Source organism: Zalophus californianus, chromosome 3 (genome assembly GCF_009762305.2).
Source record: "Zalophus californianus isolate mZalCal1 chromosome 3, mZalCal1.pri.v2, whole genome shotgun sequence".
NCBI classification, from domain to species: domain Eukaryota; kingdom Metazoa; phylum Chordata; class Mammalia; order Carnivora; family Otariidae; genus Zalophus; species Zalophus californianus.
This window is the reverse complement of record NC_045597.1, coordinates 12,843,812-12,864,281: the sequence shown is the minus strand read 5'-3', so window position 1 is coordinate 12,864,281 and position 20,470 is coordinate 12,843,812. Positions and strand designations below refer to the sequence as shown.

Below are 20,470 nucleotides of genomic sequence, written 5' to 3'. Positions count from 1 at the left end.
TTTAGAGAAAAGCAGTGTGTGAAATGGGATAATACGGTTAAATTACGCTTTCTCCATAAGGGCGGCTGTCTGCTCTCTCTCTCTTAATTTTGCCTCCTAAATTGCCTGTGTGGGAAAAGAGTCTGGACTTTGAAGCTGGACAGGCCTGGTTTCAGCCCGGGCTCTGCCTGTCTGGACAAATTATTGGCCCCTGCAAGTCTCTGTTACTCTTCTGGGCAATGGGAATCCTTCTGGCCTTGTTTTGAGAGGTCAGAAGCTTATGGATAGTGCCCAGGCAGACGTGGTATTCTCTCCATATTCCCTCCCTTCCCATATCCGTCAAAGATGTGCTGTTCTGTAAATGCGTACACACGCGTGTATTTTGTTTCATTAAGGAGCGTGCATGTTTCACTCCACTCGTAGCCAGACGTGCAGTAGTGCATCAGTGTTTGCTGAATAGCTAGCTATGGGAGAAAAGTGCAGAAGAGAGGAGAAAAAGTCTTTTTTCACCATTGGAGTCTGGGAGAGATTTTAACTTGGAAGCTCAGGGATGATATCAGCAAATTTGGCTCTATACTATGCAAGTGGTAGATGATGGAAGACACACCATCCTGCAGAAAACAGGAACAGACGGCCTCAAATGCTCAGAAATATTTTGATTTTAAACAGCTCCAAGTCAAGTCTCAAAATACTTGCACCCTTTCATTGAGAATTTGTCTCAATCTGTTTTTTCTTTCTTAGGTGTGGCTGGATCTCTTAAAACCTATTGTCAAGCAGATCAGACGTAAGTATATCTCTCGCGTGCGGGCCTTTAACAGTGATGTTAAAAATGAAGCCAGACAGTTTCCTCTTCTAAACGTCATTTGCCCTGTGGCATCCAGCACTGGTGGTACAGATTCTTGCTTTTTTGTTTTGTTTTGTTTTGTTTTTACCCCATGATTTCCTGTCATCACCCACTAATCCAAGTGCAATTAAAATGTCACTTCTGCAGTTTTAATATTTAACAGTTTGGTAATCAAAACCTTGCTTGGAAGATCAAATCTCGATTTAACGACTAAAGCATGCTGTTAATCCCAGCCTAATTGAACTTGCCTTGGTCAATGCCCATGTTTGTTACTGTCACTTTTGAAAGGGAAGGTTGGGGGGCCCTGTATTCAAAAGATTGGGGCTAGGTTTTCTGTTTTCTGTCCCGTGTCTCCAAAGTCTGGGAAATCAGAGTGCAAGTGTTGTGTGGAAAAAATAAGGTGCCCAAAAGTGTCTTGTGTGTGTGTTTTTCTGAATGGCAAGCAGAGCTGAAGGGAGTCTGGCTTGCATTTACATCGTGTGCTGGAGAAGATTAAGGAGGGCTTGGGAGAGGAGTAAGAAAAGAAGGCTTGCTTTCTCTTTCCCTTCTCCTTGAACCTCAGACCACGACAGTCCCCCCCAACCCCCACTCTCTGCTTTGAGGTCAAGTTCAGAGTCTAAATGCTCCCTCACTGCAGCCCCAGCCTGGGCAGAAGTCTGAGGATAGAAGCAAAATTGCATGCCATCCGTGGAACAGGAAGCGCCAGGACACCTTGCTGCGATCCTTTTAATGTCTGACTAAGAAACCCCACTGGGCCACTTCTAGCAATTTATGTGGGGGTAATAAACAGGCGCACCGTGTCTGCAGGACCCTTATGCATTTGTAATTGATGTTGGCAATTATTTGATGCTGAAAATGAAACCACTGTTGTTTGTTTAACGTTTATGGGATGGCTGGCCAGAGACTGAGCATTGGGGGTGGGGGGGGGAGACACACGTTGCTGAGAGAAGCCCCCAGGCCTGATAGGTGGGGGTAGCGAAGCATCCAGAATGATGACTTGTGTCCCTGCAGTAACTCCTGGGAAATGCTCAGGGTGGAAAGGTGTCTTTTAGCACGTTGCCAAATGCAGACGAAAGACGGTGTTTGTCGCTGTTGGGTCCACACTGGATGGGGCTTCTCCTTGGATCCCCATGGGCTGTGACTAGTTGTGTGTGAGACAAAGCTGTCCTCTTGCGTTGAGGGGTAGCATCTTCCTCGCTTCAGGTTTTAGAAGGATCTGAGTAGCCTCATGGGATTCCCCGCGGACAGGAGAATGGGCTGACCTTCCTGCCTTCCCCATGTTGCTATTGTTACTTTGACCCAGCCTTCATAGGCGAGGGTTTCTGTTACTTGTTAGAGTGGGCAAGGGAGAGGGGCCCAGCATCTCTGGGCTTCAATATGTCTGTGCCTTGTTTTTCTCCTAATTTTGTGTATATTGCCCCCATCTTCATTTTCTGTCACCGTTGGGTTTTTTTTTTTTTCTCAACTTAAATGTGTGATCACAGATGGCAATACAGCATTATTTTTTGTGACAGTGAAAGGTAGAGCAAAAATACATTTGCTTTTATACGACTGCTGTTAAAATTTGGATTTCATTATAGTACCTTATATTTCATAGACCATAAACTCTTGGCTGTCATTCCAAATGGCAGAACTTGAAAGACTGCTTTGGTGTTGAGCATAAATGTACACGTATATGTATATATTTGATATATATAAAATTTGGTACGTATATGAAAACAGGCTCTGATTCAGGTTATAAATTATTATAATCTATTTGCTGTTTTGTTTTAATTCTGAAAAGTTACCCATCACCTTGATCCCTTCCCTTCCCTGTCCACCCATCCCAGATCTGCTTCCAGAGTTTGCCTACACCCGTACCATGGTGTAGAAAGGCTTTGGCTGCCAGCCGGGGGCTGGGCCGTGTCTTGTTTTTTTTCTCAGAGCTCAGGGGAGCACCTGGCCACGTAGGTGCTCATACATATTTGATGAACACATCAGCAGCTGTACTTGGTGGAAAGCTTAAAATTCTAAATTGTATAACCAAATGACATTTTCATTTTTCCCTCAAGTTCTCTGACGCCCTCTATTTGGACTAAAATAGCCAATTAGATAAATTTTTGAAGACAGATGCCTGTTTTTACAATCTGGGTACAGTTTAAGTCTTCAGAGGAAAAGGTTAATACCTGAATGGAATAGTCTTGTCAAAGCATTATTTTATAACAGGCAGCTGTGTCTCTCTGACTTGGGAGTATAAATTAGTACCTCAACTACCTATTCAATGACCTGGATGTCAGCAGATGTGCTCTTTGTTAGCTTGCAATGAGACTCGTTATTTGATGTCTAATATACCCTCTGAAGTCTTTTTCTTTAATTGCATTTGAAACAAATCAATAAATGCTTTCCTGCTTTTCTCTCCCCCCTTTTAGGGCCAAAGCATGTTGTCGTTAAGTTTGTGGTGAAATTCTTTCCACCTGACCACACACAACTCCAAGAAGAACTCACAAGGTTAGTGGTTTGGAAACTGGGTTTTTATTGCCATGGGGTGCCGAGGAGAAGAGAAAGTTAATGTTCTCGGTCGACCGATGACACATTTTCACAGCGTTTCCCTGACCAGCGTCTGCACTGTGCTTCCCTGGGTAACCCTTTGCTCCCAGCTGTGCTTACAAACACGGTGAGAGAGGAAGCACCATGTTTTCCTTGAAGGAAAGCTATGCAGTGAAGGGAACCAGGCTTATAACCTCTCACGGTCCTGGTTTCCTTCTTCCGGCCGTCACATCACAGGACAGTTTTGGGGAAGTCAAACTCTGTGAAACCAAGATGTTAACTCTGGGTCTTTTAGTTGCTGCCATGGGTGGGTGGGCTTGAACCAGTGATCAGTTTCTTTGAAAGTTGGCCAAGTGGGAGAAGCGTGAGCACGGAGTTAGGCCTGCCCTTGGTCCCTGTGTGACTGGCCAGCTTCCTTGCTCCCTCTGTGCTTCTGCTGACTGCCCTGCTCAGTGCGAATGTGCGGGGTTCCTGTCCAGGGTTGTCCTGAGGAGAAGCAGGATTATGCCTGAGGCGGCTGGAACCAGTGGGGATGCTATGAATGATCACCATCATCACCATCATTGTTTAACTTGCACGGGACAGACGGTATACGCCAGAGGAGAGCAGAGCCTGGTGGGAATGCGTGAGGACAAAATGTCTCCCTTTCAAGAGTGCCCTTATGAGTGACCTGCTACTAGTCTGGCCAGCCACATTCTTCCCACACACGGCTTTCAAGCTGTAACTGATTAGACCAGGCCTATCCTACCCTCTCCTCCCTCTTGGTGTGGAGCACAGTATCTTGGGTGGTTGACCGTCATTTAGCAAAGGGAGGAAGACATTCCGTCAGCAGTACTTAGGAAGGTGGACCCTGTGTGCAAAGTTTCACAGTGGTGAGAAGACAAGCCTGACTGTCATGGGAGCGGACAAAATGATTAAATAAACGAGAAAAAATATCAGATAATGATAAGAGCTCTGTAGGTAATTGAAGGAGGAGGATATGAGAGACAGTGGCCAGGTGATAGCTTTAGATGGGCCAGTCTGAGGAAGTGGGATCTCTCTGAGGCCGTGATGCGAATCTTTCAGGCCTTTTTGGAGGAAGCGCTTTCCAGGTAGAAGGAACAGCTGGGCAGCGTTCAAGCTCCAGATACCCAAATACAGTTGACCCTCGAACAACACGAGTTTGAGCTGCACGCCTCCACTTACGTGCCCATTGTACACGCACATGTGTATGTGTGAGAGTGTGATAAGTATAGTACAGGACTGACTGTAAATGTACTTTCTCTTCACAAATGGATTTTCTTCATCACGTTTCTCGTCTCTAGCCTTACTTTATTGTAAGAACGCTGTATATAATACGTGTAACTTACAAAATACGTGTTAATCAACTCTGTTTCTGAGTGGTAAGCCTTCTGGTCCACAGTAGTTAAGGTTTGGGGAAGTCAACAGTTACATGCCATTTTGGGGCTGCGCCTGGGGTCGGCGCCCCTCATCCCTGTGTTGCTCAAGGGTCAGCTGTACCTAAGAGAAGGCTGGCAGGGCAGGAACAGAGAGGGCGACGTGCAGTGAGGTGGCACAGAGGTTGGACGGTTGGTAGGGTTGAAAGTCTAGCTACTATGTGGGTGCTGCAGGACCATGACAGCTGGGAATCCAGTGAGGAAGTCATTGCTGTCGTCCGCGTCATGATGGTGGCAACAGAGGGAAAACGGCAGGAGTGGAAACGGAGAAGCGTGGTTGCATTTGGACTCTGTGCTGGAGATGGAGTCCATCTGTCCCAGTGATGGGCTGGCGGCAGAGACTGAAGGAATGGAGGGATGCTTAGATTTTGACTTATGCGGCTGGCCGACCGTGTTGGTGACGCTAAAATAGGGAGGGGCGGAGGGAAGCAGGGGCTCGCGGAGGGGTGGAGAGTCAGGAATTGGGTTCTGCCAGCTGATGTCTGAGGGGCCAACCAGATGTCATGTGGCAGTGTCAGGAAGGGCGCTGGGTGCACGAACGTGGAGTTCCAGGAAGAGGTGGAGGCCATGGCTCTTCCCACGGCTCTGCGTCTTCTGAATGAGTTGCTGCTAAATGTTTACCTCCACTGATAATCCTCAAATGGATGAAGCCCTTAATTGGCCAGGAAATAGAGGAGCCGTCAGCCTTCTGGGAAGTATGTTTACTAGAACAGTTCACATGGAGGAGAGGCACAAGACGGGCCAACGACAGTAGAGGCTTCCCGTGGTGTTACTGCTGGGGCTACTGGATCTCGGCATCTGGGCTGGGTTTCCTCTTGTTGGAACGTGCATTGCTCGAAGCTCAGAATATCGACATCAATCTGAAGGCGAGTCCAGCTGTCACAGGGCATGTGCCTTTGCCTCCCCTGTCAGTCACTGCACCTCTGTCCTCCTTAGGCATTTGGTGGCATGAATCCTTGTTTTTTTTCCCTTCCCATTCTACTTTGCTTTGAGTTTTGCACCTTTTCAGTATTTGTGAATCGTTGTCTCTAGAGGCTTGTAGTTTCCTCCCATTCTGGTTTTTGCTAGAAAATTCCATGCAGCTTGGGGCCCGTTAGCCAAGTGTGCCTGGTATGTGGCCAGCTGCTCTGTCTGATCTGATAAATTCCTCAGGTGACACAGGCTCAGCTGGATGTAGCAGCTTTGGGGCTTTGTTGTCTTTTTTTTCTGGCTCCCGGTGTTAATCCACATTTAAAAAACCTTTTCCAAGGAGAGACTCCTTTTGGTGCAAGGGTGAAGAAAATCAATAGGAAATTTTAGAAGCTCTCCCTCGCTTTTGACTTTGTCGCAAGTTGCAGCAGGAAGGGGACCTTCCCGATCCAATGTGTTGCCTCCCTCATTCTCAAATTCCTGTGTAAGCAGAAATTTAATGATGCGACCATTGAGGTTCCAGGCACTTTTCTGCAGCAGTTGGGGAGTGGGGGCGGGGGGCTTGGGAGGAGCTCTGTGTGGACAGCACTTTAGCCAAGGGGCATGGGTACAAGACGGCAACAGAGGCAGGTCCGCAGTTTAGGAGATATAAGTGACTCTAGCTCTGCACTTAATTCTCAGGGCCTCCGGAATAGGTTTCAGCTTCCCATTTATGTAGACAGAAGATTAAATAGCACTTCGCTGGTAACCAAGGAGCTGAATTCCTTTCTATTTATTGAACCACACTTTCCGTGGCACTATGTCCTGTTGCCACCAGGGTCCAGGCCTCTAGAAGGAGAAAAGTAGGTGTGCGTTTGAAACGGTGAGGGGGAGGGGGTCTTTGGGAAATAAGTTACCAGGTTTTCTTACTGCAGAGTTCCGAGTCCGTCTTGTTGAGCCCGATGCGTTTCGGCACACTTTGCTCTGGGCGTCCTGTCTTCAGTTGGATCCAGTTTCTCCTTGGCTGTGCTCTTCTTAGAGGTGGTGAGATCCATCAAAACTTGCTGCTCTTCAAGGCCTACTCAGGTGTCTCCTGAGGCTGGCAGAGAAATTATAAATTACTTTCCGTTGAATAAGGAAAGAAAAATGAAGAGCTCCCAAATGAAATAAATTAAAATAGACACATTTAAAGCAGGGCCTTAGATTGGTGTGATCTGCAACCCTTGCCGTCCCCAGAAGCCCTCTTGATGAGCCCCGCCACTATCATCCCTTCCTCCTGCCACCCACCCTGCTGCCGAGGACCCAACTCTGTTTTGGGCTCTTTGCGTTTGCATCATTTACTGGTTTCATTTTATTCCGCGCCTGCTGAGTTAACTGAGCCTTTAGCTCCCGTGGTTGTGGGAATTTGATTGTGGTTGCTTCAGTATATAGTACGAAAGGTGTTGGTGAATCTCTAAAGTTAGCACTGATTTACAGCTGTCGTTGAGAAGTCAACTGTCAGGACCCAGGAAGGTCGTTCTCATGTTACAAGGGCCTCAGAACAGGAAGACTCAGCAGGACTAAGGAAGACAGGCAGTCCTCAAAAATGCCTAAACGTGTGAGCTTCCGGAAGCCCGTGCTGCCTTGGAGTCCACACGAGAGCATCACCAGAGGTTCCCAACGCCTGTCAGACTCTGACCGTTCATCTGTCCCTGAACATTTCTCCACAAACACAAGACCTCGTGTTTGAACTGGGAGACGGTAAAATATTCAGAATGTAATGCTCTTATGCCCTCGACTTATTTAAAAATTTAACCGGATAGAGGATTAAAGTCTGTAGGGCTAGGAAGTGTTAGGTTCAAAAAAATCGTACCCTTGCTTAATCTAGAAAGATGGTTTGTGCTGCCTCTCCCCTTGTAAACCTGTATGTTGATGTTTGGGTTCTTTTAGATTCTCTGTTTTTTTCTTCCCTTCGACTTCCTAGAGACAGAGAACATGAGAGCAAGAATAAATGGTGGGGGCAGGGGTGACTGGGTAAAGGTCAACTGTTATCAAGTGGTGGTTCTGGGGGTGTTGTTTGACTTGGGTTTTTTGGGGGAGCTGATTACAGAATTGCCTCTAGTTTTTTTTTTAGTTCTTAATAATGGAATTTCCTAAGTAACTTAAAAGGGGATTCATTTTTCTTTCTCTCTCTCTCTCTCTCTTTTTTTTTAATTTTACTAAGTAAGCTCTACACCCAACGTGGGGCTTGAAGTCATGACCCTGAGATCAAAAGTCGCATGCTCTACTGACTGAGCCAGCCAGGCACCTCTAGTTTTTCATATAAAAGGGAAAAATTGCTAACATTTATTGAATGTTTTTGTTCTAGTCACTGAGCTTTCCATAGGTTACCTCACTTAATGTTTATGGCAACCTCTGTGGTTGATCTTATTAAAAGCCCCTCTTTTTTAAATTAAAAATAACCTTTCATTATTACAAAAATTGCAGATGTACAGTGTAGAAAGTTAGAACATACAGATAAGCAAAAATAAGGTGAAATACCGTATTCCTGTCACCCAGGGGTGACCATTAGGTACTACAGGAGTGTGATATCCTTTCTGATTTTTCCATATGTACTTTTCGTTTTACCTAATACCGTGACCATACTCAGATTTCCCCATTTGTCCCATAATTGTCATTTGTATCTGCTCATCTAAAAGGAGGAACACCGTAGGACCAGAGTTGCACTTGGTTATGTCCTTTGGACCTCATTTAATCTAGCAGAGTCCCTTCTTTTTTGTCCTTCATGATACTACCTTGTTGAAGAAACTGGACGAGTTATACTATAAAGTATCCCACCTCTTGAATTTGTCCTCATGGTGCCATTTAGCTTCTTCCTCTATCCTCTGCATTTCCAGAAAACTAGAAGGTAGTTCTATACGTTTGATGGAACAAGTTGGACATTTTGGGCTAGAATCCATCAGAAGTAAGGTGTGCTTCCCATTTCATTAATGATGCTAAGATTCATCATTGAATTAGGGTGGTGGTGGTCTGATCTTGCCACTGCGAAGTGAAGTCATGTTATTTTGTCTCTGTGCAAACATCCAATTTCCTGAATGGTTTTTACATGATTTAACAGTTCTTGCCAGAGTCTGTAACTTCTTTAGAGGTTGTGGAAGGAGGATTCTTGTTGTTATTAGTTGGCATACTCCTGTAAGGAACTTTGCCTCATCTACTTGGATTTTCTGTATATCCTGAAATGCCACTCCTATTGGAGAGGCAGAGTCCCTGCTCAGTTTTTTGCTTCAGGTTACCAACTATTGCTTTAATAGTCTCCTCCAGTGGTGATACATTCAATTTTTTCTGCTTTCGCTTTGAATATTGAAATGGACTCATGAATTTTCATCAGTTCCATGTGTTTTGATTCACTTTAATTATTCTTGTTGATACTCAAGTTGCCACAGCATTGGCAGGTAGACGCCCCTTCAAGATGTTTCTCTTACCCCCCCTTTTCTTTTAAAGATTTATTTATGAGAGGAGAGGGGATAGGGCTGGGGAGGGGGAGAGAGAGAGAGAGAGAGAGAGAGAGAGAGAGAGTACCAAGCAGACTCCCCGCTGAGTGCAGAGCCCGACCTGGGACTCGATCTCACAACCCTGTGATCATGACCTAAGCTAAAACCAAAAGTCAGACACTCAACTCCCTGAGCCACCCAAGTGCCTCTCTTTTGCCTTTTTAATACAACCCATTTATATTTCAAAGCTGCCTTGCTTTCTAGTTATCACTAGATATTCCAGGCTCATACCCACCCCATATCTGGAATCTACCATTTCTCCATGGATCTACCTCTGTGACCTTCCAGTAATTGTCGAGTGCCAGAATCCGACTTCCAAGATTTGCTACTGAGGTAGCACCTCTAGGCAGTGGGCAAAACTAGCAAATACCCTTCTAAAAATGTAGGAGTTCCTTTTTATTTTTCCAAATCAGTTCTTACATTGCACTGTTTTTACTTAATATCTTTGACTTATAGATACCTCTTTTCTCTTTCACCAAAAATGTTTACTTTATTCTGTAATATAAAAATAACTGAAATTAATTTTTACAGATCTGGCAACCGAGCCTTTTGGAAGGACCTAAGTGAATATTTCACCACACAACTTTCCAAGTCGGTTGGCAAAAAAGCTCTCCCTAACCATAGTATTAAGCCAGTGTTATCATCTGAACCTGAAAATTATTTTTTAGTATATTTGATCTGTGGGGGAAAAAACGCACACGTTTGTGACACTCTGCAAAAATTATGTAGAGAGTGGCGTAAGATAGAGTCTTCGATTTTTAAGTGGAGAGAGAGAGCCATAGAATAAAATGTATTCGTTCTCGTGTGACACGGTTCCAGCGCGTCTCTTGGTCCTTCTAGTGACGGTTGAGTGTTGACACTGCAGTCAGTGGCCCCGGGCGTCCATTCCGGCCGGGGCAGACTTCCTATTTGCTTTGCTTTGGGTACTTTGCTCTAGTTCTCACAAGTTGCCGGAAGTGAGCCTGACTTTGACACCGAACCTCCTGCCCCCTTTGCGTGACGCCGGCCGGGCGGTGCGTGACGCCGGCCATGTGTATTTCTGCCCGCAGGTACTTGTTCGCTCTGCAGGTGAAGCAGGACCTGGCTCAGGGTAGGCTGACCTGCAATGACACCAGCGCGGCTCTCCTCATCTCACACATCGTACAGTGTAAGTGGCGTCCGTCGCTTCCCGAGGTCATGCGGGAGCCCGCCGTGATCTGATCGGTGGGGGGGAAATGATCACATGCTCTAAACACAGTAATTATGCCTTTGTGCTGTTTTGCTGTGAGCATGAGTGCCAGTGGGTTGAAGACCATACTCCTCATATTTGATGGGTGTCCGCACACACCCCCCACCGCGCCCCCCCCCCCCCCCCAGCATTGGCCTGTGAATTCTGTGTTCGGTATCTGTCTATTCTTATCTTTCTTTGTTTCTTTTTCTTTTCAAGATTTATTTATTTATTTGAGAGAGAGAAAATGGAGGGGGAAGGGGCAGAGGGGGAGAGAGAATCTCAAGCAGACCCCGTGCCGAGTGCAGAGTTCCATCTCAGGACCCTGAGATCATGACCTGAGCTGAAACCAAGAGTCAGATGCTCAGCCGACTGTGCCCTGCGGGTGCCCCTCTTTTAAGGATTTAGTATGCAATTGTTGATCATCTCAGTTGACTCAGAGGAGAAGCTTGGACAGATGGTGTCCAAGTAAACTAAACTTCTTCTGTCCTGTTCTTGGACTTAATATCCATTATTGAATGTGGCACATTAGCCTTAAGACCTAAAACAACGATGGCGCTTCTTGTATTCTGTTCTCCCCAGTAAACCCCAGGACGCATGAAGCTGGACTGAATCCTAGTGATGCTTGAAACTGGATATTTTAACCTTCTTAATCTAGGCAAAGGATAAATTAGATTGTGCTCATTCTAAGGCTTATTGACAACCCAGCTGGGCATTTTTTTTTTCCTTCTTGGCCAAGGCAAAAATTACTTGAAATGGAATATAGACATTATGTTTTAGGAAGATAATTATGTCACGTATGAGTGTAAAAGAAATTGTGCCATCATATCATTTTAAAATTTCTGTTATATCCAGAGTAGTCCCATAGAATCAGCCCATTCAGATATCTGCCCAGGTAACAAGATTCCCAAACGTTTGTAGGAAGTGTCACTCCTAGTGGTTAATAAATGCGCCTAATATGATAAGGTATTTCTAGGGACCATGCTTATCTTCTTCTTTTTTATGTATGGGCTTACTGAAGATCTCCCAGACTTAGGAAGGAAAGTTATTGATTTGTCATAGCAGCAGGAGGGCTAGAGAATGATTCTTACACTGGCTTAGCTGGAGCCTGATGAGTTGGAACTGTTTTGTGCAGAGCAAATATTCTCAGTGGGTGCGATTTATGGGAACATGTAGGCCATATTCTGCATGATTACTGGTGGGGCATTTCCCAGAGTGGGACAAGCTGCTTCACATGACAGAATGACAGGTAGGTTTCATAGCAGCCGTTCACTAGCTTTTACGCAAAACACCTGGGCTCTGGTCATTGGGCTACTTTTTTTTAAGCTTGTTACACAGACCATATGATTGAAAGAAAAAGCCATGCTGTCCCAGAGGTATTAAATTGGTATAAACTGAGCTGGAGCTAGTGGTGTTAAGGTACAATCATTACTTTAAAGGTCTTTCCTTTAGATTTCCAGATCATAACAGTTTGGGGATGATATAGAGGTTGTGTGAGAAAAATGTGCCTCATCTTCCTTGTAAATGAAAAATTCATAAGAATCTGCAGTCTGACCTGTCATTTCTGATGCTAGAACTACAAGAGACTTAATAAACTTTGTTTTATTTCACCAAATTAGATCACATATGTTTATACCTTTTTACCACTGGCTTTTCTCTACATGAGAAAGCATCTGGTGGTTTGCACTAGTAATTATTATATATAAGAGTTTCAGAAGTTGCTTTTGTAAAATCCTGAAATTCTGGGGCTTATTTAGAAGTCATAAAGTCAAATCCACATGTCTAGAATTTGCCTAGAACAGAAGTTGTCCCGGTTAGGTGGGGAGGAAGGAAGGACTCAGGAACATGGACGGATGAAGATGGATGGATGCTGAAGTTTTCTTTCCAGCTGGTAGAGATGAGAAAGAGTGGAATCCATCCTGGCATGTTGGCGCAGTTGTTGAATACGTCCTCACAGGAAGTCTTCTGACGTCTGGCCCTGACGATACCCACAGGCCGGGTTCGCCTTGTCTGCTGCCTTCTGCTTTGCTAGCTGGAGAATGTTCCACGGGGGAATGTAACAGATTGTGAAGTATTAATCCTATATGGCTGCGTTTTCTTTCTCTGTTTCTCGGTAGCCGAGATTGGGGATTTTGATGAAGCATCGGACAGAGAGCATTTAGCAAAAAACAAGTACATACCTCAGCAAGACGCACTAGAAGACAAAATCGTGGAGTTTCACCACAATCACATGTAAGTCCCACTGGGTGCCTCGCGTTCCCTTTGCACTGTTTCTCTCTGTCCTTCCAGCGTAGGTGGGTGTGCACACACGCCAACTTTTGGGATGAAATATGCCAAGGGTGAGGGAGAAGAGCACAGAGGTTCATGGAGCTGTTGTTACTCACCCTGGACTCTCAGATGCAGGTTACCTACTTAAGACCAGAGCTCTAGGATCCTTTGATTTCCTGTGCTGCTGGAATAGGCCTGGAATTTAGGACACCCATGTTGTGGAATTAAAGGGAGAATGTAAGACCAATTAACAAGAAATCAGGAAAAGGATATGGTCAACGAGGGGCCAAGGAGGAATGTTATGAAAATCTAGAACCTTTGTATCCTCTCCGTTTTGTTTTTTTTTTGTCTTGATCGGTATAATATTTTTCAAAAGATGCTCTGGGCCTACTGTTTTTGTTGCTGTTCTTAAGGAGGGTACTTGAGCTTTGATGATCGTACGCAAGAATGTTGTCTTGAACTTTGCTTCCAAGTGTAGGCCCGTTGTAAGTTACTAAAAACATGTTTTAACACCATGGTGTTTTGCTTTTATATGACCTTAAAGGAAACTTTTGAGATTCCAAAAAAGAACCAGGGTAAATGTGAGATAGACTTTTGGGGTTTTGTGTTACACAGGCAATGGGGCTTTTGTCCTAGCTGCTCGACTTTGGGTGATAATGAATGGGGGGTTGGGTGTCATCTGATCAGGTAGCTCCATTGTTTGTGATGAAATGCCTTTTTATTTCCCGAGAGAAGTTGCTTAATCTCAAATTAATAGACACAGGGAATTCAAATCTCCTGGCCTTTCTCTTTAATATTTGTTTTGTCAGTGGACAAACACCAGCAGAATCAGATTTCCAACTCCTGGAGATTGCCCGTAGGCTGGAGATGTATGGGATCCGGTTGCACCCAGCTAAAGACAGGGAAGGCACTAAGATCAACCTGGCTGTTGCCAACACGGGAATTCTTGTGTTTCAGGTAAGAGTGTTTAGAACACAGCTCAGTTCCCTAGGTGATGGAAAGATAAGAGTTGGCCCTTCAACTCTGATTCCATGTTGGGTGAGCCAAGTTAAGACCTCTTGACAGTTACTTTTAGGTGAACAGGAAAAAACTAACCTCATCTCAGGGTTTCAGTTTCTTTCCAGGCCCTCAGCTTTCAGATCCTATTCCATTGGCCCTTGCTCTGGTTGGGAAATGCACAATTCGAGATTTGCTTGTGTCTGTTGACTTTGTAAGATCACAGAAGTCTCTCTCAGTGGACCTCTGCTCAAAACCCAGTATAATAGAATCAGGATTTTACATCCCCCCCAAATAAACACCTTCTTCACACTGGCACATGATACTCCGGTCATCTCCCCCTCTCCCCCCCCTTTTTTTAACCTGTTAAGGTTTTTAGTTGCTTTTTTTTTTTTAAAACAAATTTAGGGGTTTTTAAACCTAATTTAGGTTTTACCTCAGTCGGCTGATCTGTGATTTCAGGTATACATAACTTAAAAAGAAAAGCGTATTTTTTAGGATTTAGTAGTTTTATAAATTCCTAAAAGCCAGGTGCTATAGTAGGTTTGTAGTAAAACACTACACTTGAATTCACCTGTGTTTTACTTAAGGACGAAGTTTTCTGTACTCTGAAATGTGTACTCTCTTGATCACACTGCTGTTGTACTGTTGATCAGTGCTGCTTTTTGTTTTTTAACAGCTTCATTGAGGTATTATGGACGTAGAATAAAGTGCATATATTTGAAGTATGCAGTTTTGTAAGTTTAAATATATATATATATATATATGCCATCAATGAAATATATATATATCCTGAAGCCATCAATGAAATAAAAACAATGAACATATTCACCGCCCCCAAAGGTTTCCTCAGTGCTTTTCTTTTAAACAAAAGCGAGTCATCTGTGCTTTGGTTTCAAAGGGGTACAGAGAAAGTGTCTGCCTTTTAAATTGGGTCATTTTCACCTGTTTTGAAGGTGTAAATATGTACATAATCTAAGATACTTCTTCAGGCTCTGCCAGGTTCGGTTATATTTTCCCTTTTCCTATTTTACCAAAATAGTCCCAGGGCTTCTCTTCTCCAGTATCAGATGTTTACGACGGACATGAGTTATCCCAGAATGCTGTCCCAAGAGGAGCCGAAGTTGGGTTTCATATGGGAAAGGTGTTGGAGGAGGTGACTGCTCTTAATAGTCTCTGACCTGCTGAAAGAGTCTTAGGAGTAGTCAATGAGCAAAATGACAATAAACCAAATAGAGTTTTCAGTCCTACCATGAAATTTTAAAATCAGAAGCCTTGAACATTTCTAAAAGTCATAGGTTGGGGGGAAGAAGTGCCTCACAATTGAATTAATTCGCTTTGATTATGTGTGATAGAGTCTAAATATTGAGAATTGCTCAGTTATTTAATCATGTACAAAGTCTGTATCTTGGAATTAATCTTCTTGCCAGTCCTTAATTGCTTCATTCTTACCAATTTAAATAAAGGGTTCTGGTGTTCAAGCAGGCTCAGGAGGAATTCTAATTTTAGTTGAGATGACAGGACAGATGGGAGCTGGTATCTGGCAACGTCCCCTTGCTTCTCCATTCCCCTGGCTCTCCACACCTGACTTTCAAAGATGAGGACGTGTGAGTCCTTCCCTGAGACTGTTCTCGGGTCTAGAAGACACGCCGCAGGCCGGGCCTCCCTTCCCCATCTACCTATGTGATTGGCAGCCTGCTGGGCATGGGAGCCAGACCTGTGCGTGCGGTGGGGTTGCTTGCTAACCTGCTGTGTTGCTTTATAGAGATTAACAATTAGCTGCTGGCTAAGGCACATGCTCGGGAATCTCGTTCTGCCACATGAAGTGTGTGATTTTGGACAAATTAAAATCTGTCCATGAAGCAGTTTCCACATCTGTAAGAGAAAGATAATAAAGCCATCTCCCTGGGTATTGTCTAAGGTTTGATAAGATGAGGTCTATAAAGTCCTTACGGGGAGCTTGGCACTCCGAAAGTGATGGTCACTAATTATTGTGGTGGTGGTTGTCATGGTTTTTATTGTTTTTTGTCTTTCTTTTTATCCTTCCCTTGGCCGGCTGCTCCTCTCCCTGGAGGCAAACTTAGTTTGAATGCCAGAGCCTATAATTAGTGAAAAATAATGCTCCAGGAACAAGAATCATCCACAGCAGCAAATCCTGAGAACCCTCTAGCAGAAGGCCTTCTTACTGAGCATTCGAACGACAGCTCCCCATACCCGCGGCACACAACCCCCATGTTGCATATTATGCATTTCCTGGCTCACTGGCTGATACCTTTCTTCTTCTCAGGGTTTCACTAAGATCAACGCCTTCAACTGGGCGAAGGTGCGGAAGCTGAGCTTCAAGAGGAAGCGCTTTCTCATCAAGCTCCGCCCTGATGCCAATGTAAGTGGGTGGGGGCGGGGGGTGGGCAGATCCAGACCTCGGAGCCCACCCGGTGATTCCGGGGATGGAGGGGCTCTGCTAGGGCACAGGCTGGAACTGTGGCCAGCACCGTGCCGGTGTCTGAGGGTCTGCACCCAGAGGCGTGCCCAGATGCTCAGTAATCATACTTTCACCTGCGTAGACAGAGCGAGGGTAAAGAATGTGCAGCGCCCTGCCCCCCCGCATAGCCTGACCTATATAGTTGCTGGGGTTCCCGCCTCTGGGCCACCATCTTGAGACCCCACTTAGCATCCACCAGATTCGGGGCTGACCCCTGCCTACACAAGCCTCCAACTGTCCCCAGCGTTCGTGTCCTCACTTTTGTCCCCAAGTCTCTGACAACGCGTTCTCACAAGCTAATAAGCAGGTCCACCCCAGTTCCTGCAGAACCCCTAAAGACGTCGCTCACCCCAGGACGGGGTCAGGGAAGAAAGAGCATCTTCTTCCCCTGCCGGAGCTGGGCAGTGGAGGACATGGATGATAAATCTCTGATGTCCCCAACCAGAACTCGGAGTGTTTTTTTTTTTTTTCCCATGGAAAAGAAAAGATGATAAATGGCCATCTGGTCTTACCGTTCAGCTACAGAGTGGATTAAATCAGCTTTTATGGCCTGACCCAGGAAGCAGCCACCCATTATAAGTTGTTTTCTATGGGAAAATGCTTTTTGAGTTCCGAAAGGCTACTTACAAATGCAGAATTGTGGCACGCTTGTTTGTAAGTTGGGACTGCCCAGAACTGTGAGAGCCCTCAAAATAGTTGGAATTGCTGGGAACATTGAGGACTGTGGTAAGTCCTGTTTATAAAATACGGCCACTTACATTGAGAACGTTGAGACTGGGAATAGAAAATTACACTATCCACTTTCCAGACTCAAAGGACGTGATTTTTTCAGCCTTGAGTGATACTTTTGTGCTCCAGAAAAAAAATGTTCATTTCCTGTGTGGTCCCTGGGGCCACCTGGAGGCTTGAGCCATATGTGGCTTGACAGAGAAAAGACCTAAGACCAATATGCAAAGTTGGCATGAACCTTCAGGAAGAAAATAGAATGAAGAAGTGTGTTTCAGTTATTTTAAGGGGGCAAAAAAGGGATTTTTTTTTTTTAAAGATTTTATTTATTCATTTGAGACACAGAGCGAGAGCATGAGCAGGGGGAGAGGCAGAGGGAGAAGCAGGCTCCCCGCTGAGCCAGGAGCCCGATGCGGGGCTCGATCCCAGGACCCTGGGATCATGACCTGAGCCGAAGGCAGACGCTTAACCATCTGAGCCACCCAGGTGCCCCAAAAAAGGGATTACAGTGCTTGGATTTTTTTTTTTTTTTAAAGAAGGAAATGTAAGGTGCATACACAAAATTTGTTTATGAATTCTGTCAAAAGAAATGTTATGACTTCTGCTAAGTATTCCTATTTTCTTTAGTTCCTCTAAGGAATTCTTTGGGGGGAAAATGGTTGAATGATGACTTTATTTTGTCATTAGGAACAGCTTTATTTTATTAAACATGTGAATTTATGGTCCTGCTATATAATAAAATACACAATTGAAATTTTATTGGACATATTTTGTTTTCTGTCCCTTTTCTCATTTTTCAACCCAATGTCCACGGGTAATGGGAAAAAAAAAAAAAAAAAAACCCACAGCGGTATTTTCTCTTTTTAGAGCTCGTACCAGGATACCTTGGAATTTCTCATGGCCAGTCGGGATTTTTGCAAGTCCTTCTGGAAAATCTGTGTTGAACATCATGCCTTTTTTAGACTTTTTGAAGAGCCCAAACCAAAGCCAAAGCCCGTTCTCTTTAGTCGAGGGTCATCATTTCGGTTCAGGTGAGGATTTCCTTTCACACCTCTGTTTGCCATGGGAACATTCCCGAGACTTGCCTTTATTCTAATTCAGACAGGATTTCCTTTCTCTGTAGAAGCAAGTGTAAAACTTTGGTGTAGCCTCTTGGAACGCCGCATAGACTTGCACATCATTGGTTCACTTTCTCACTCATTCTTTCAGCAAACATTTGAGTGTTCCACATGTCAAATCCTAGTCTGGGCCTTGGGGATGCACAGTGAACAGAATTATCCCCGCCTCCTCGAAGCATACAGACTCTCGGGATGGTTGCTTAATAAGCAAACGCAGAATTATTAAGGGGTGTTATCACTGGAACACTGTTATTTAGAAGGGAAATACCAAGAGATGAAATGGGCACATAAAGTGTCTCTCAGAGGTCGTCTCTCCCGGTGATGGCAGGAGGGGAAGGAAAGATGGGGTGGCGTGTGTTTAAATGAGAATGCCGCCTCCTCTTCCGTCTCTTCCTCTTCCTTCTAGTGGTCGGACTCAGAAGCAGGTTCTTGACTACGTGAAAGAAGGGGGACATAAGAAAGTGCAATTTGAAAGGTAAGGGAAACTTCGATGCCACTTCTGATTTGACAAGAGTCATTCCTCTAGGTGACAGTGCATTCCTGCTAAATCTCTCTCCACCCAGGCCTGGTGGGTTACCAAATGAGTGCTTCATAGGGCCCCTGGGCCGGTGTGGTGTAGACAGAAACATCTGAGCACTGGGGCGCTTCCTCAAGGGCGAGGTGAGATGCGAATGGACCTCGGAGGGCCAAGTGAGGAAGAGGAGGAAGCCAGCCGAGAGCGGGATGGAAGAGGAGCAGGAGATTGTGGTGGGGATAAAACACTCTAGAAACTTCCTCTTCCAGGAGTCCTTAAGTATTTTGGGATTTGAATAGAGAGTATTTCTATAAACTTTTAATGAAATGCAGCTTGGATGAGAAGGAGCAGGATTTAGAGCTGTCGTTAGCAAATGCTTCCAGCCCTTGCTAGGTTCCACGCACTTTGCGTGTATTAACTCACAGTCTTCAGGCCAGCTCCGTGAGGTCAGCGGGCTCCTCGTCCCCTTTTTCTTTTTTTTAAGATTTTCATTTATATTAGAGAGTGCAAGGGGGCAGGGGGAGAGGGAGAGAAGCAGACTCCCTGCTGACGGCGGAGCCGGATCCCAGGACCCCGAGAGCGTGACCTGAGTGGAAATCAGGAGTCGATGCCTAACCGACTGAGCCCCTTAGGCGCCTCTCTCCTGTTCCCTTTTTAAAGATGGAAACACCGCAGCTCAAAGAGATTGAGTTACTGGCCCACGTCACAGAGCTGGCAAGTGGCCCCCTGCCCCGAGCATGGCTCTGCTGCCCTGAGAGGGGAGAAGCAGAGAATCCAGGGATAAGATAAAAGGGTAAACGGCAGACGTGATGATGCACTATGGGCTGTTTAGTGCATGTGGATTTATTTTTCTTTGTTTTTAAAGATTTTATTTATTTGACAGAGAGACAGCCAGAGAGGGAACACAAGCAGGGGGCGTGGGAGAGGGAGAAGCAGGCTTCCCGCTGAGCAGGGAGCCCGATGCGGGGCTCGATCCCAGGACCCCGGGACCATGACCTGAGCCGAAGGCAGACGCTTAACGACTGAGCCACCTAGGCGCCCCTGGATTTCTTCTTTTGAACATTTTTCTTTTTTACATTTTAATCCATCTTAAAATTAAAGTATGGAGAACACAGCAAACATCCACATTTCGTTTGTTCCTGGGTTTTTTTCCCTTTTTGTGTGTAACTGCTGTTGGGACAGATGTAGCTACACCCCCCCCCCCCCACACCCAACAACCCTTCTCCCCTTCAGAGGCGACAACCATCAGCTTTGTGTTACTCCCATTACACATATTTATGCATCTAAAAGGAATGTGCAGGATTTCTCTGCGGTGTGCTGTTTCATTTGTTTAGTAGCACACCGTACCTAATTCTGCATCTCGCTTTTTAAGCCCTACCCTGATCTGGGGCTCTGTGTTGGCGTTTTAGGGTATTGTGAAAGTATTACGTTGTATTTATCTCCGATTCTCTGTTGACAAACATTCGGGGTGCTCGGTGCTTTGTTTTACTCTTGCCGAAACCTGATGCTGTGACCGTCCTTGTGTATTTGGAGTATTTTGAAGAAAAGCTGAATGTACATTAGCATTTGATCTCTCTGTATTTATACAGTTTTGTCGTCTGAGTAGCTGAAAAGTTTCTAAAGCTTGTTCATGGAGGAAGAGGAGGGCACCGGCAGACTAAGGAAGGGAAAAGATAAAGGAGACGTGCTAGTGGCATTAAATCCAGTTCCTTCTGCTGAGACTGTAAATTCATTAATGGGGGCAGGCCTTCCCTGAACTCAACACTGAAAGAGTTGGCTGATTAGTGATGATTGCCTCTATTACAGAACTGATCCAGAAAATCATTACCCAAAATACATGAATTCATACATTGTCAGACCAGAACTTGCACTTCAGGACATCCTCGGGCCCAGCTGACTCTCCCTCCCATTGACCTTTCTAAGGACTAGAAAAGTAGTGAACAGTGGCTGGGGTTC

At 45.1% G+C, this 20,470-nt stretch overlaps 1 protein-coding gene across 11 annotated transcripts in view; it reads left to right on the top strand.

Annotated features, from left to right (window-relative positions):
- FARP1 (FERM, ARH/RhoGEF and pleckstrin domain protein 1) overlaps positions 1-20,470 on the top strand; it is a 265,189-nt gene that overhangs the window by 187,706 nt on the left and 57,013 nt on the right. For all 11 annotated transcript variants that reach the window (XR_004819950.1, XR_004819947.1, XR_004819948.1 and 8 more), the window contains 8 exons: positions 721-763; positions 3,232-3,310; positions 10,253-10,350; positions 12,528-12,642; positions 13,488-13,635; positions 15,962-16,057; positions 17,750-17,913; positions 18,407-18,475. Coding sequence is in view for 5 of the 11 variants with exons in the window: in XM_035726576.1 (XP_035582469.1) it covers positions 721-763; positions 3,232-3,310; positions 10,253-10,350; positions 12,528-12,642; positions 13,488-13,635; positions 15,962-16,057; positions 17,750-17,913; positions 18,407-18,475 (812 nt within the window). In the remaining 6 variants the exon portion in view is untranslated. The remainder of the gene's footprint in view (positions 1-720; positions 764-3,231; positions 3,311-10,252; positions 10,351-12,527; positions 12,643-13,487; positions 13,636-15,961; positions 16,058-17,749; positions 17,914-18,406; positions 18,476-20,470) is intronic.